The following is a 17,425-nucleotide window of genomic DNA, read 5'->3' on the forward strand; positions in this document are numbered from 1 at the left end:
TCTTCTTGACCAGGGCCTCAATATCCCGAGTCATCCAGTGTTCCCTACTTCTGCCAGCCTTGCCCTTCGCTCTAAGTGGAATGTGTTTACCCTGAACCCTGGTTAACACACTTTTGAAAGCCTCCCACTTACCAGGCGTCCCTTTTCCTTCCCACAGACTCCCCCAATTAACTTTTGAAAGTTCCTGCCTGATACCATCAAAATTGGCCTTGCCCCAATTTCGAATTTTAACTTTTGAGCCAGACCTATCATTCTCCATAGCTATCTTAAGACTAATAGAATTATGGTCACTGGTCCCAATGTGATCCCTCACTCGCACTTCTGTCACCTGCCCTTTCTTATTTCCCAAGAGGAGGTCAAGTTTTGCCCCCTCTCTAGTCGGGCCATCCACATACTGAATGAGAAATTCCTCCTGAATACACTCAACAAATTTCTCTCAATCCAAGCCTCTAATACTATGGCTGTCCCAGTTAATGTTGGGAAAGTTAAAATCCCCTACTATTACCACCCTATTTTTCTTGAAGCTATCTGTAATCTCCTTACATATTTGCTCCTCAATTTCCCGCCGACTATTTGGGGGCCTATAGTACAACCCTTCTTATTTTTCAGTTCTACCCATACAGACTCAGTGGGTGAGGCCTCGGATATATCCCCTCTCAGTACTATTGTGATGCTTTCCCTAATCAAAAGTGCAACTCCCCCTCTTCTCTTACCTCCTGTTCTATCTTTCCTATAGCATCTGTACCCTGGATCATTGAGCTGCCAGTCCTGTCCTTCCCTTAGCCATGTGTGGTGAACCACTGTAATACTGTCTGTATATGGGATATGCCTGGACACGCCCCTGCTGCCTCAATCCGGGGCTCCGCCCTCCTCGGGGTATAAAGGTGGCTGCTCTCCGCACCTTTTGCCTCAGTTCGGGTTAGCCATTGGTTTGGGAGTGCTTCTGTTCTTGTTAATAAAAGCCTGTTATTTCGCAACATCTAGTCTTTGTGTGAATCAATGGTGCATCAATTTAATTAACAAAGTGTTTGAAATGGAGCAACTCCTGAAACCTGACAAATTGGATTTGGATCCGCAGGCAGTTGGCGCCTCTAACTCTTTCGATCACTGGCTGCGCTGTTTTGAGACCTTCATCGCCTCCTCCTCCTCCGTCGTCCTAACAGACACCGACAAACTGCATGTGCTCCACGCCCGCGTCAGCGCTCACGTCTTCGCGCTGATCCGAGACGCAGAGACTTACCAGGAGGCAATCGATCTCCTCAAGAGCCAGTACAACCGGCAGCCGAACGAGGTCTACGCCAGACATCTGCTGGCCACTCGCAGACAGCAGCCCAGGGAATCGCCTGAGCAATTCCTGCACGAACTGCGTGCGCTCGGCAGAGCCTGCAACTGCAAGGCCGTTTCAGCCGCCCAAAACGCCGACGACCTGATCAGAGATGCCTTTGTCGCGGGCATCAGGTCGACCTGTATCCGGCAGCGCCTGCTGGAACAAGGTGGGCTGGACCTGAAGAAAACTGTGGAACTTGCCGGCTTGCTGGAGGTAGCGATCCGGAACCTAGAGGCCTACACCCCCGACCACGAGGGCGCACCGTGGACACCGCGACCGCAGCCATCACTGTACCCGGGAGGGCCGCAAACGTACGCCACGCCCCGTCCCGAAGCCGAACTGACCACTGCGGCAGTCCCCGGAGGCCTGAGGTGCTACTTCTGCGGCTTGGAGAAGCACCCACGACGACGCTGCCCGGCGAAAGACGCGATCTGCTCTGGCTGCGGTAAGAGGGATCATTGAGGCCAGTACCAGTCCCTGGAGGGCCCAAGTGGTGGTTGTCAAGACTGGGGAGAAACATCGCATGGTCATTGATTACAGTCAGACCATCAACCGATACATGCAGCTGGACGCGTATCCCATTCCCCGCAGATCTGACATGGTCAATCAGATTGCACAATATCGGGAGTTCTCCACCATTGATTTGAAGTCTGCATATCACCAGCTCCCTATCCGCCCGGAAAACCGCCAATACACTGCCTTCGAGGTGGATGGCCATCTCTACCACTTCCTTCAGGTCCCCTTCGGCGTCACCAATGGGGTTTCGGTTTTCCAGCGTGAGATGGACCGAATGGTGGACCAGAACGGGTTGCGGGCCACCTTCCCGTACCTGGATAACGTCACCATCTGCGGCCACAATCAGCAGGACCACAATGCCAACCTCCAAAAATTCCTCCACACTGCGGCACTCCTCAACCTGACCTACAATAAGGAGAAGTGCGTATTCCGCACACGCCGCCTCGCCATCCTTGGTTGTGTTGTGGAGAATGGGGTCATCGGCCCCGACCCCGACCGCATGCGTCCCCTCCTGGAACTTCCCCTCCCCACCAGCGTCAAAGCACTGAGGAGATGCCTAGGCTTCTTCTCATACTACGCCCAGTGGGTCCCCAATTATGCGGACAAAGCCCGTCCGCTCATCAAATCCACATCTTTTCCCCTGGCGGCGGAGGCTCGGCTGGCCTTTGACCGCATCAAAGCGGATATCGCGAAGGCCACGATGCACGCTGTAGACAAATCCACCCCATTCCAGGTGGAGAGCGATGTGTCTGATTTTGCCCTCGCCGCCACTCTTAACCAGGCGGGCAGACCCGTGGCCTTCTTCTCGCGCACCCTCCAGGGCCCTGAAATTCGACACTCCTCTGTCGAAAAAGAGGCACAAGCCATCGTGGAGGCTGTGCGACACTGGCGCCACTACTTAGCTGGCAAACGGTTCACCCTGCTCACGGACCAACGGTCTGTCGCCTTTATGTTCAGTAACGCGCAGCGGGGCAAAATCAAGAACGATAAGATTTTGAGGTGGAGGATCGAGCTCTCCACCTACAACTACGACATTTTATACCAGCCTGGGAAGCTCAATGAGCCCCCAGACGCCCTGTCCCGGGGGACCTGTGCCAGCGTGAACCTAGACCGGTTACAGTCCCTCCACGATGACCTCTGCCACCCAGGGGTTACCAGGTTCTTCCATTTCATCAAGGCCCAGGACATGCCATATTCCATTGAGGAAGTCAGGTCTGTAACCAGGCACTGCCAAGTCTGCGCGGAGTGCAAACCGCACTTCTATCGGCCAGACAGAGCGCACCTCATCAAAGCCACCCGCCCTTTCGAACGCCTGAGCGTTGACTTCAACGGTCCGCTCCCCTCCTCTGACCGCAACATATACTTCCTCAACATCGTTGATGAGTATTCGCGGTTCCCCTTTGCTATTCCCTGCCCAGCTATATTCATAGCGACTGGGGTTCCTCTTTTATGAGTGATGAGCTGCGCCAGTACCTACTCTCCAAAGGCATAGCCTCGAGTAGGACCACCAGCTACAACCCCAGGGGGAACGGACAGGTGGAGAGGGAGAATGCGACAGTCTGGAAGGCCGTTTTATTACCTCTCCGGTCTAAGGGTCTTCCAGTCTCCCGCTGGCAAGAGATCCTCCCTGATGCGCTACACTCAATTAGGTCACTACTGTGCACGGCTACCAACGCCACCCCTCATGAACAAATGTTTGTTTCCCCCAGGAAGTCCTCCTCGGGGACCTCACTACCGTCGTGGCTGACGTCCCCAGGCCCTGTCCTGCTCCGGAAGCACGTGCGGACCCATAAGTCGGACCCCCTGGTCGAAACGGTCCGGCTCCTCCACGCCAACCCCCAATACACCTATGTGGCGTATCACGATGGGCGGGAGGACACGGGCTCCATTCACGATCTGGCCCCCGCAGGTACTACGTCCCACAGCCCCTCACCCCCAGCTCCCAACGTCATCCATGATGCACCAGGGTCGCAGCACACTCATCTAGCCCCCGTGTACGGCATGCCTGAGCCCCAGGAGCAGCCTCCACACACCCGGCAGTCTGAAGGCGCTACGGACGGCTTCACCGGTTATGGACTGGCGTCTGACCCATCACCGCGACCTCCTGAACCGGCACCACGGCCGACACTGCGGCGGTCGCAGCGGCAGATCAAGCCCCCGGAGAGACTGAACTTGTAACTTGAATCAATAACTTGTGACTGTCGTTCCACCACCTCGCTCCCGCCGAACTCTTTTTTAAACAGGGGATGAATGTGGTGAACCACTGTAATACTGTCTGTATAGGGGATATGCCTGGGCACGTCCCTGCTGCCTCAATCCGGGGCTCCGCCCTCCTCGGGGTATAAAGGTGGCAGCTCTCCGCCCCTTTTGCCTCAGTTCGGGTTAGCCATTGGTTTGGGAGTGCTTCCGTTCTTGTTAATAAAAGTTTGTTGTTTCGCAGCATCTAGTCTTTGCGTGAATCAATGGTGCATCACCATGATTCAGTAATTGCTATAATATCCCAGTCCCATGTACCCATCCATGCCCTGAGTTCATCTGCCTTGCCCGTCAGGCCTCTTGCATTGAAATAAATGCAGTTTAATCTGGACTTCCCTTGCTCTCTGCCTTGCTTTTGCCTGATCTGTCTAGTACTAGGATTGTCTCAAAAGCCAATTAAGTGTAGTCATTGCTGTAATGTAGGAAACGTGGCAGCCAATTTGTTTGAAGCTTGACCCATTGTCAACTCTGCCCGTGGCGGCCGAGATCCTCACTGCCCTGAACCTTTCTGCCGAGGGCTCCATTCAGGTGACGCCTCTCAGTTCACAGAGCACCTTGCTATCATCGAGACACTTCTACACCAGGAGAAATGCCTCTATCTCCTTCCCTCTGGGCAGCTGTGAGAGCGCAAAGCTTCCCTTGGATTGTAGACTGGCCCAGGGTATCATAGATTACACATCGCAAAGCCAATGAAATCCCTTTTTTGTTAAAAGAAAATGTATTTGTTGCAATGTAGCAAACACCGCAACCAATTTGCACGCAGCAAACTCCCACAAACAGCACTGTGATCATGAGCAGATGACTTGTTTATTGTGATGTTGGTTGAGGGATGAATGTTGGCCCGGACACTGCTGCTCTGCTTCGAAACGACACCGTGGGATCTTCTACATCCACCTGAGTAGGCAGACGGGGCCTCGGCCTGAGGCCTCGTCCAACAGACGGCACCTCCGACAGTGCAGCACACCCTCATCACCGTGCTGGAGTGTCGGCCTTGACTCTGGGTGCTGGAGCCCTGGAGCACAACCTGAACTCAGGACCTGGCGAGTCAGAGGCCAGTGGGCCACCGACTGAGCCAATGCTCACACTCAGTGATGTTAGAATGATGTTAGACAAATTTCTGGGGCAGATTGAATCGCCAGGTCTGTCTCCAACTTAATGGCTGCTGGATTTGGAAGAATGCGCTGACTCTCAGGTAAGTACAAGCTGCGATTTGTGTACGAAGCCACGCTCTGTAATACAGCGTTGGGAGCAGGCGGCTGCACATTTTATGCCGGGACCATTATTCCTTTTGGCCACTAGATGGAGATATAAGATCACTCAGGAACTTGGCAACAACACAAGGATCCTGTCTCCAAGAGCTAGAACCTTAAACACTGGCGCGGAGCTGATGGGCCGAATGGCCTTTCCCTGTGCTGAACCTTCTATATTGAACGTGGAGCCCATGTGGTAGAGCAAATAGCATAGATGTGCTTCAGAGGAAGCTGGATGGACACATGCGGGAGAAAGGAATAGAAGGATGCATTCTTCAGGTAAGGTGAAGGGAGTAGGAGGAACTCCTACTCATGATCTGCTCATGATCCAAATTGGTTTATGCGGAGCATAAACAGCATGAAGCAGTTGGGCTGAATGGCCTGGTTAAGTGCTGTAAATATTACATAACAGTGGCTGATCTGCTAAATCTACAGTCCTGGGGTGGTGGCACAGTGATTCAATTCATGGCTCGGGTCACTGTCTGTGTGGAGTTTGCACATTCTCCCCGTGTCTGCATTGTTTCCTCCGGGTGCTCCGGTTTCCTCCCAAAGACGTGCTGGTTAGGGTGCAATGGCCGTGCTAAATTGTCTCTCAGTGTACCCGAACAGAGTGTGGCGACTAGGGGATTTTCACAGCAACTTCATTGCGGTGTTAATGTAAGCCCTACTTGTGACACTAATAAAAATAAATCAATAAACAAAAGAAGTTTCCCAACCACAGACCAGACCAGACCCCTTGCTGGTCCCTGTGCCTCGGAGCCAAGTGCGGCTTGTACACAGAGCCAGCGAGCAAGAGGGCGGGAGAGTCATGTTTCAGAAGGGATGGGACTGAAAAAGACGTCTGCTTCCTGGAGCCAGAAACCGATTGGCATTCATCCCTAAGATGCTTACTCACTGTTGCCCACGCAATGCCAGCGAGAGCCTTTTCCAGTGTCTCGTTCGTGACAATAACCCAAGAGGTTTGTAGAATGTCAGTTGCTTAATCCGGATCCATTGTCCGATGATTAGGCCTGAGGGGAATGCGGGAATACCTTCAGCATGAGTCAATTCCGAGAGCAAAGGGAGGGATTGAAACTGCCCTGCCACTCAGCCCGTCTCTGAGTCAGTCAGCCAGTCTTCAGGAGGGGAAGGAAATAGACTGAGGACACACAGAGTTAGTTGGCAAGCAATCCAGACGGGAATTTAACATTACAAGTTGCTATGATCTGGAATGCACAATCTCAAAAGGCTGGTGGAAACATTTGATGGGAGCTCTCGAACCAAGATTGAATCATGGAATCCTACATTGCAGAAGAGGCCATTCGGCCCATCGAGTCTGCGCCGACCATTATCCCACCCAGGCCCTATCCCCATAACTCCATGCATTTTACCCTAGCTAGTCCCCCTGACACCAAGGGGCAATTTATCATGGCCAATCCACCTAACCCACACATTTTTGGACTGTGGGAGGAAACCGGAGCACCCCGAGGAAACCCACACAGACACGGGGAGAACGTGCAAACGCCACACAGACAGTGACCCAAGCCGAGAATTGAACCCAGGTCCCTGGCGCTATGAAGCAGCAGTGCTAACCACTATGCCATATAGATTTGGAAAGGATAACTTAACATGGGGTAGGCCGGAGATTGGACCGCTCTATCAAAGAAAGGGCTGGCATTGGAATAATGGACCGAGTGGTCTCATTCTGCGCTGTCTCATTCCAGTTGAAAGAGGATACAATTGCTAGACTGTTATTTCCTTTAAAGAAGCTGTTTGCCTGGCAGTTGTACCATGCCCGGTGCCCTGTCTCCAGCACTGTTGCACAATCTGAGAGTGTGTGTGTTGTGCAAGAATGGAATGGAAGGTGACAGGGTCGGTGTGACAGGCTGCGTAATGTTCCTCCACAAAAGGGCCTTTGGTTATAACCCAACTTCAGTCCATGGGATGTAAATCTCCACTTGCTGGTTGCTGCAACACATCCTGACAACTTTCCTTAAGGACAGTTGTGCCTGTGTAACATCCCCTCCTGGACGTGGCACCCCCTTGCCGTAGGGGGTTGTGGGGGGAGCCTCATCAGGGGCTGGGGGCCATTCAGGACAACGGGGGATTCTTTGTGTGGAAGCCAAGACAGTGTCAGCAGATCACTGGGTCCTCCAGCTGAGCCCAAGATCCCAATGATCGACCTTAGGCATCCAGCACCCTGACCTCATCCCAGACATGGGGTGGCAGGGGTGCAACATGATCGGTTTATTGGCATCAGTCACGGGAAATGGCCTCATGCTGATTCTGTAGCCCAGTTTACACACTGCGGTGCCAGTCTTGGCTCTGGGTCAGTGGTGGACAACACATAGCCCAGGGGTTACATGCGGCCCATCTGGGTTCTGAGTGCGGCCCATGAGACATTTTGTTGACCTTTGCCCAAGTGCCACATTCCACTGATTTCTGTCTGTGTAGTTTACTTCCTACCGCTGTGACTGTGGTACACACATAAAGCCAGGGCAAGTGAAGCCAGGTGTGTGCTGATTGCTCACAACGTTGGCTGTAAGAGACACTGGGTGGGATTTTCCAGCCGCACTCGCCCCAAAACCGGAAAATCCCGCCCGAGGTCAACGGACCTTTGCATGATCCGCCTCTCCCCCCACTATGATTCCCGTGGCAGGTGGGACAGGAAAATTCCCCCCCCCCCCACTGTGTCCAAATCATAGAAACCCTACAGTACAAAAAGAGGTCATTCGGCCCATCGAGTCTGCACCGACCACAATCCCACCCAGGCCCTACTCCCATATCCCTACATATTTTACCCGCTAATCCCTCTAATCTACGCATCCCGGGACACTAAGGGGCAATTTTAGCATGGCCAATCAACCTAGCCCGCACATCTTTGGACTGTGGGAGGAAACTGGAGCACCCGGAGGAAACCCACGCAGACACGAGGAGAATGTGCAAATTCCACACAGACAGTGACCCAAGCCGGGAATCGAACCCAGGTCCCTGGGGCTGTGAAGCAGCAGTGCTAACCACTGTGCTACCGTACCGCCCTAATCAAGTGTAAATATTTATTTTGTATTTACCTCTTGAAGTTGATGACATTTCTATTAATACATAAATGATTAAGCATTTTCTATAACTTGTTATGAAATATTCGACATGTATTCAATGTATTTAATCTTATTCATGGTTAGTGAACAAGCCTGATTTTGATCTTGTGGCCCACTGAGATGAAGGAGGGCCACTCATGCGGCCCACTCACTAGCCCAGGTTGTCCATCACTGCTTCCGATCCACCCCGTATCTCTGCTGATGCTGCAGTGCAATGCTGAGGGAGTGCTGCACTGTCTTTCAGAGGAGATGTTCAAGACATTTGCCACTTGCCCTCTCAGGTGGGGATGTGAAAGATCCCACAACAATATATCGAGGTAGAGCAGGAGGGAGTTCTCCCCAGTGTCTGGGCCAAAATTCATCCCTCAATCGACATCAGCAAAACAGATTACCTGGTCATTATCTCATTGCTGTTTGTGGGAGTCTGAGGCGTGCAAGTTAGTTGCTGTGTTTCTGACATTACAATGCCTACACTCCCAAACGATTTAATTAGCTCTAAAGCCCTGAGGTTGTAAATGGCCATGATGTGGAGATGCCGGCGTTGGACTGGGGTAAACACAGTAAGAGTTTTAACAACACCAGGTTAAAGTCCAACAGATTTGGTAGCAAATGCCATTAGCTTTCGGAGCAGTGCTCTGAAAGCTAATGGTATTTGCTACCAAATAAACCTGTTGGACTTTAACCTGGTGTTGTTAAAACTCTTACGTTGTAAAAGGCGCCATGCAAATGCAAATCCTTTCCACTTTCAACGTCTTTATAGACTGAGCTTTTTTGAGCCTTTCGGAAAAATGTAGAGGGAACAGTTTCTACTCTGAGACTACTCTGGAACACCAGTTGCTGGATAAAAACTGTTCAGACAGTAAATGGACTGTAGTAACCTCTACAGTGTTTATAACCCTCCCTTCTTTTCCCGCTATCACTGCAACACAGGCTCCTGCTGACAACGTCTGGAACTTTTCGAGGACCACCTTGCACTGAGGCAGTGGTGTTAAAGTCAAGCATTGAGTAAAGGATGAATCTGGTGCCAGTCTTTTCCTTAACACATGGGTTTATTCACAAAATCCCAGTGCACAGGCACAGACTCCTTTTCCTCTCCCTATACTGCTGTAAACCAGCTCATTTATACTTCAGAATAATTCCTCAATTCGTAACAGTTGCGCTCACTTGCAAACTAAATCATGCACTTCACTTCCCAACATTAACAGTGGTTCTTGCACTTGTTCATTCATAGACTCCTTAGATGGGGCAAAAGACCCTGTGGAACACCTATCGATCCTATGCCACTCACTTTTGCTTGCCATTGTAAAACAACCATCTGAATTCATGAGTACCGTTGGAAAACATAATTATTTTGCAGTGTTTTTTGCACCTAAACATTTATGTGCATTCATTTTTTTATTCAATATCGTAAGCACCTAGACTCTTTCTTACTGTGGAAAACTATCTAGAACTAGGGGTTGATATTTAAAAATGAGGGACCATTCATCTCACAGAATCACAGGACTGTTACGGTGCACACGGAGGCCATTTGGCCCATCATGTCCATACCGGCTCTACAAACGAGCATCATGCCTTAATGCTATTCCCCTGCCCTTTCCCCATACCCCTCCCTGCTATTGTTTCTACTCATGCAATCATCTAATGCTCGATTCAATGCTTCATTTGAACCTGCCTCTCCCACACTTCCAGGCAGTGTATTCCAGACCCCAACCACTCGCTGTATGAAAAAGTTTCTTTTTAACATCACTTTTGCTTCTTTTGCAAATCACTTTAAATCCGTGCCCTCCCGTTCTTGATCCTTCTACCATCAGGAACAGTTTCTCCCTCGCTACTCTGTCCAGCCCCATCATGAATTTGAACATCTCTGTCAAACCTCCTCTCTTCCTCAAAAGGCAGAGGTACAATAGAATCCCAACAGCGCAGACAGAGGCCATTCAGCCCATCAAGTCTGCATCGACTCTCCAAAGGGCATCGCATCCAGGCCCTCCCCTCCACCCTATCCCTGTAACCCTGCACATTTACCATGGCCAATCCACCCAACCTGCACATCTTTGGAGTGTGGGAGGAAACTGGAGCATCCGGAGGAAACCCACACAGACATGGGGAGAACATGCAAACTCTCCCAGACAGTGACCCAAGCCAGGAATCGAACCTAGATCCCTGGCGCTGTGAGACAGCAGTGCTAACCACTGTACCACTGTGCCGCCCGTAGATATATAGATTCTTAATAAGCAAGGGGATGAATATGTGGAAATATGGAGTTGAGGTTAAAATCAGGTCAGCCATGATCTTATTGAATGGCAAAGCAGTTTTGAGGGGCCTGGTGGTAACCTCCTGTCCCTAACTTTTACAGTAAGAGTTTTAACAACACCAGGTTAAAGTCCAACAGGTTTATTTGGTAGCAAATGCCATTAGCTTTCGGAGCGCTGCTCCTTCGTCAGATGGAGTGGAAATCTGCTCTCAAACAGGGCATACAGAGGCATTTGCTACCAAATAAACCTGTTGGACTTTAACCTGGTGTTGTTAAAACTCTTACTGTGTTCACCCCAGTCCAACGCCGGCATCTCCACATCCTAATTTTTACGTCAGTATGCATAAACATTAATACTACAAGGGAACTGCAAGGGAACATGAAATAGTTTAACATTAATACTACAAGGGAACTACAAGGGAACATGAAATAGTTTAACATTTGTTATAAAATCATTATGCTAACCTTCTTCTGAGAAACCTTTTAAATCTTAAATCCATATTCATCAAACGGGCAGCACGGTGGCACAGTGGTTAGCACTGTTGCCTCACAGCGCCAGGGACCCGGGTTCAATCCCAGGCTTGAGTCACTGTCTGTGCAGAGTCTGCACATTCTCCCCGTGCCTGCGTGGGCTTCCTCCGGGTGCTCCGGTTTCCTCCCACAGTCCGAAAGATGTGCGGGTTAGGTGGATCGGCCATGATAAATTGTCCCACTGTGTCAGGAGGACTAGCAGGGTAAATGCATGGGGTTAAGGGGATAGGGCCTGGGTGGGACTGTGGTCGATGCAGACTCGATGGGCCGAATGGCCTCCTCCTGCACTGTAGGATTCTTTGATCAAACATAAATCTTGCTTATCAGGCTACATTGGGTGCTTGTGGTCACGCGTGCCCTGTACAGGGAAGCTGATTTGGGTTGTGTGATGCAGGATGAGTTTTGGGGTCGGATGGGGGGGCGGGGGGTGGTGTGTGTGTGTGTGAGGCTTTGACCTGCTCTGGTGTATGGCCTGGGCCCAGGCATTGCCAGCAGGAGAACACTCGCGGACCATGGGCTTTGAGAACCACTGCTCTCAGGTGGCTCCGAGTGGACAGAGATACGGAAAGAGCCCAGTGGAGGGCAGCAGAAGCTTAAAGCTGCCTGACACTGGACACTGGAAATCTGCAACATAGATCGCTGGAGAAACCTGGCAGGATGGGAAGCCTTGGCTGAGATAGAAACCTGTCACTTGATGTCGCTGACTATTCTCAGGTAGGGTTTTATATCAGAACTGACCGGTGTCTCCTTGACGAATGCCACCTGACCTGCCTAAGCGTCTCTCACAGTGGGGAGTGGCCATGTTGCCACTGTAAAAGTCTTTCTGACCCTAACACAAACGCTAACCCTTTCTGATCCCTCTCCTCTCCTCCCAGTCATTCCCTGTCCATGAGCGAGAGTGTGAACCAGCATTCCGGAGCCTATGGCCTAGTGGTATTATCGCTGGACTATTAAATCCAGAAACTCAATTAATGTCCTGGGGACCCAGGTTCAAATCCAACCTTGGCAGATAGTGGAATTTGAATTCAATAAAAAAATACCTGGAATTAAGAATCTACTGATGATCATGAAACCATTGTCGGAAAAACCCAGCTGGTTCATTTCACAGAATCACAGGATTATTAAGGTGCAGATGGGTGGAATTCAAATTTAGGGAAGGAAATCTGCCATCCTTACCCAGTCTGGCCTACATGTGATTCCCAGAGCCACAGCAATGTGGTTGACTCTCAACTGCCGTCTGAACAATGGCCAACTAGGGATGGGCAATAAATGCTGGCCAGCCAGTGACGCCCATGTCCCATGAATGAATGAATTAAAAAAATTTCTGCCCAAGTTTATTGAGTTCTCACCTAGCCAGTTAGGTTAAAATTGCTCCCCTGAAGTCAGCAGCAAAGTTGTGGCCTGGCCCATTTGTGAGGCATCTTGGCAATGGTTACAGGGCAGGATCCAGAATGGGGAAGCTGGCTATCTGTGGAGGAAGGGGGGGCTGGGGAAAGAGTACAAGGCAGGGTTCAAATTAGCCCACACAAAACCTGATATTAAAGACAGGGCAGGTAGGGACTCCTTGTGTTTGCACCTAAAGGTTCCCTAAAGGCACACGTTTTGGCTTGGTCCTGTTCACGCATAAATCCAAGATTAGTGTCTTGGAGAGTCAGTGGCAACTCGTTGGGCTGAATGGCCTCTCCTGCACTGTAGGAATTCTATGACAGTGGAAATGAACAAGGATCAACATTGGAAGCATCACCCACTCCCCCATCGATTCTTATTCTTTCCCTCTAACCATCAAGTAACATCCAGCACCACAGCTAGCTCGTTATATCATAGAACCCCTACACTGCAGAAAGAGGCCATTCAGCCCATTGCGCCTGAACCGAAAACAATCCCACCCAGGCCCTATCCCAATAATCCTATGTATTTGCCTTGCTGATCCCCCAGGTACTAAGGGAGAATTTAGCATGGCCGACCAACCTAACCCGCACATCTTTCGGACTCTGGGAGCGCCCAGAGGAAATCCACGCAGACACGGGGAGAACATGCAGAATCCACACAGACCGTCACCCAAGGCCGGAATTGAAACCAGGTCCCTGGAGCCATGAGGTAGCAGTGCTAACCACTGTGCCAGCATGCCACCAGGGGAGTGTCCCTGGTGTCCTGGCCAATATTCATCCCTCAGTCAACATCACAATGAACATTAACTGACATTATCACATTGCTGGGTTGTGGGAGCTTGCTGTGTTCAAATTGGCTGATGCATTTCCTACATTACAACAACAAGTACACCCCAGAAATACTTAATTAACTGTAGAACACTTCTGGATGCCGTGATGTTGGGAAAGGAGCTATATAAATGCAAGTCTGGACAATTGTACCAATTTATTTGAAGTTTCAGATTCTGCAATTGGGGTGTTAGATTCACGAAAGATCGAAAGCTCATTGCTCGGCACATAACACATGACTCACACTTCGATGATAAATAGTTTTATGTTGCAACACATTCATGTGAAAGAACACACCTTGATTTTCCAAGTTCCCCGCGGGACACGCCAGGTTCTGACCTTGCATGTCAGATTCGTCATGAAGGGTTAAAATGATCTGTAAAGATATACAAATTCTACAGTGTGGTCGGATACTGAAATCTCCAGGAAAGGTGGTGGCGGTGGGAGGGGGCTGGAGCTGGTGCCCACACACATGGTTGCCAACATACACTGCCATGCTGCTCCGCCAAGAGAGCAGAGTCTTGGCACGTCCTCATAGTGAAAGAGAAGTGGGAAGGGCAGGACAGGAGACAGAGGCAAGGTGGGGCAAAGAAACACCGCAAGAGAGAAGTGTGCAGGAGGCTCACAAGCACACACAACACACACACACACATGCACACGCACCTGCACATGCATGCATGCACACACATGCACAAGCGGGCATATACCCACACAGAAGCAAACACATGCATATGGGCACGCACATACACACCTACTCACATACACATGCACACGTATGCAGACACATGCACTCGCACACACAGACACACACCTACACATATACGCATGCACACATACATGTACGCAGACACATGCACTCGCACATGCATGACTCCTGGTCAAACAACATCTTGATTTTAAGATTTTTATCCTTGTTTCCATTTCTCTACACACACACCTACAGCTTCACACGCACAAGTATATGGACACATGCACTCATGCACGCACACACCCACACACATGCACATACACCCCACACATGCAAACACACAAACATGGGTTAGGGCACAGGGCTGCTCTACTGGTCCCTCTAGTGGCCACTTCCAACTTCAATCAGAACTGCAAAGATTTTACTATTTCAGCCACATGAAGCAGGGTGATGGGAAGTGCTTGGGACAGACGGGGGAGTGGAGGGGGGAGGGGGTGGTTTGGGGGTGGAGGGAGGGGGGGAGAGGGGGTGCAGGGGAATGGTGGTAGCGATGGGAGGGTAACAATTAGCATCCAAAACACAGGTGTGCCTGTGGGAAGTGGTACGGGCTTTTACAAGCTATGCCAGCTGCTCTGAATGGGGGAACGGGGTGTGGGGCAGCTGTCATGAGCGCCCCTTCTTCAAAGCTTGTGCTCTTTGCAATAGTGAGTAACAACAGTGACACAGGAGTGAAGAGCAGATAACACTGCAGCCAATTGCACACTTCACATGTCTTGGCGGGCGGGGGGCGGGGGGGGGGGGGGGGGGAGCCCGTCTTACATTCTCACCAAGCTCCAGCTGAAAGGTGGCTACCCATCCTGGTACTGAGGACCAGGCCACCTACACTGCCAATGACAGTGACCTACAGGTTGCCAGGCAGCAGTCAGGAAGCTATGGCCCAGCTGAGATGGGTAACCACCCATTAACCATTTGAGCGCCTCTGGGAGTTCTATTTCCCAACAACGTAAAAGCCTGTGGAATTCTCTCCCTTGTTTTTGAATCCCTCCAGAACTGCACCCCTCTTCACCATTGCGAACCCACCCCCCCTCCCCAGTTCTCTGCACTCCTCCAATTCTGGCTTCTTGATCACCCTCCATTTTAACTGCTCCACCATTGGCGGCTGTGCCTTCAGCTACCTGGAACCTAAGCCGTGGAACTCCCTCTCTGAACCTCTTCTCTCTCGCTCTCTCTCTCTCTCTCTCCCTAACCCCTACCTCACTGACCAAGCTTTTAATCACCTGTCCTGGTAGCTTCTTATTAGGCTCAGTATGAAATATTGCTTAATGGGCGGCACGGTGGCACGGTGGTTAGCACTGTTGCCTCACAGTGCCAGGGATCCCGGTTTGATTCCCGGCTTGGGTCACTGTCTGTGCGGAGTCTGCACGTTCTCCCCGTGTCTGCGTGGGTCCCCTCCGTGTGCTCCGGTTTCTTCCCACACTCCAAAGATCTGCAGGATCAGGTTGATTGGCCAGGGCTAACACTCCTATGGAGTGCTTTGGGACATTTTGCTACATTAAGGGCGCTATATAAATGCAAGCTCTTATTACATAGATCACATACTGCTTCCAATCGATTAAATCTAATATTTAGTTGTGAGATCCTCAGGCGCAGTGACACAATTTCGACACATCCCTGTGCTCCTTGCATGTAATATCACTACCACACATATGCTACCTGGTGTCTCTTTCCCCAGGTATGGGGGTGATGTCTCTTTAATTAAAGGCATAGGCTTCCCTGATGGCAAATTGCCGAAAGTACCTTTATTGATCCCATCCTTTTAACAGAGGGAAGAGGAGGGGGAGGGAAGAGGAGGGGGGGGAGGGTAGAGAGGGGGAAGGAAGAGGAGGGGAGGGAAGAGGAGGGGGAGGGAAGAGGAGGGGGAGGGAAGAGGAGGGGGAGGGTAGAGGAGGGGGAGGGTAGAGGAGGGGGAGGGAAGAGGAGGGGGGAAGAGAAGGGGGAGGGGCGATGAGGAGGGGAAGGGAGGGGAAGGGAGGGAAGGGAAGGCGAAGAGATGGGAGGGAAGGAGAAGTGACGGGAAGGAAGGGGAGGGGGTAGGGAGGGTGGGTAGGGAAGGGGAGGGGGGTAGGAAAGGGGAAGGGGGTAGGGAAGGGGAGGGGGTAGGGAAGGGGAGGGGGAGGGGAGGGGAGGGGAAGGAAAGGGGGTAAGGGGAAGGAAAGATGGGGAGAAGGGGGGGGAAGGGGAAATGAGGAGAGAAGAGGAGATGAGGGGAGGGAAGGGGAGATGAGGAGGGAAACAGAGGCAAGGGGAAGTGAAGAGGGAAAGGGGAAGAGAGGGAAGGAAAGAGGAGGAGAAGAGAGGGGAGGGAAGGAGAAGAGATGGGAGGGAAGGGGAGGGAGGGAGCCAGCCTGCAGTTCTGGTGCAGAGGCTGGCGTCTTACTGTTGACTACAGGAGGGAGGGAAGGAGAGGGGAAGGGGAGGGAGAGAGGGGAGGGGGGAGGGAGAGAGGGCAAGGCTTCGCACAGTAGTACCGAGCAGATCAGCTCCCTCCCGACACTTTAGACTCGTCAATCAGGATTAATGGACTGCTGTATAAAAACTCACTGCGGCTTTCTGAACACACACACACACACCAATGCTTGCAGCTTATTTTATTGATATGTATGTTTCTGTGGCTGACTGGTCTCTGCAGCGATTAACCTCTGGCTGATCCCGGACAGGAGAACAGAAAGAGAGGAGGAGGGGGGGGGGGGGGGAGAGAAAAAAATAAAATAACTGGAAAGAAATCCATAAAAAGACCAAGTGAAATTGATTGAAGAGCCAGTGGAAATTGACACGCTCTTGAAGGGGAGGGAGGAGGAGGAGGGGGGGGGGCAAAAACAAAGTTATTCTTGGGGTGCAAACTTCTGTGAAGTTTCTGTGCTGGTGCCGAGGAGCGGATCGGTGGGTATTTTGGGGGGGGGTTTGTGTGTGTGTGTGTGTGTTGTTTAGGATGAGCCCAGAGATGGAGCGGAGGAGTTTGGCTGCGTTGTTGCTCTTCCCGGCGCAAATGGCTTTTTACGTGGCGAAGGCAGCCCTGTCGCTGCTGCTGCCGGCCAGGCTGCGGGGACTGAGCCGGGACACGGTGCTCATCACCGGGGGAGGCAGAGGCATCGGTCGCCACCTGGCCCGGGAGTTCGCCAAGCAAGGGGCGAAGAAGGTGAGTCTCCTTTTTGAGTGTGAGGTTGGCATTGTACTGTTTACATACACATAATGTCGCAAATGTGCAGAGATCATATACATAATGTTGTCCTGTTTTATATAGAGAGATTATATA

General features: G+C 51.3%; 1 protein-coding gene across 1 annotated transcript in view; it reads left to right on the forward strand.

The window, feature by feature from the left end:
- The first annotated feature begins 16,595 nt into the window (after positions 1-16,595).
- LOC144509973 (short-chain dehydrogenase/reductase 3-like) overlaps positions 16,596-17,425 on the forward strand; it is a 33,849-nt gene continuing 33,019 nt past the window's right edge. The window contains exon 1 of the mRNA XM_078239039.1: positions 16,596-17,308. Within this exon, the coding sequence (XP_078095165.1) occupies positions 17,102-17,308 (207 nt within the window). The 5' untranslated portion in view covers positions 16,596-17,101. The remainder of the gene's footprint in view (positions 17,309-17,425) is intronic.

This window comes from Mustelus asterias, chromosome 22 (assembly GCF_964213995.1).
Source record: "Mustelus asterias chromosome 22, sMusAst1.hap1.1, whole genome shotgun sequence".
In the NCBI taxonomy this organism is placed as follows: Eukaryota; Metazoa; Chordata; class Chondrichthyes; order Carcharhiniformes; family Triakidae; genus Mustelus; species Mustelus asterias.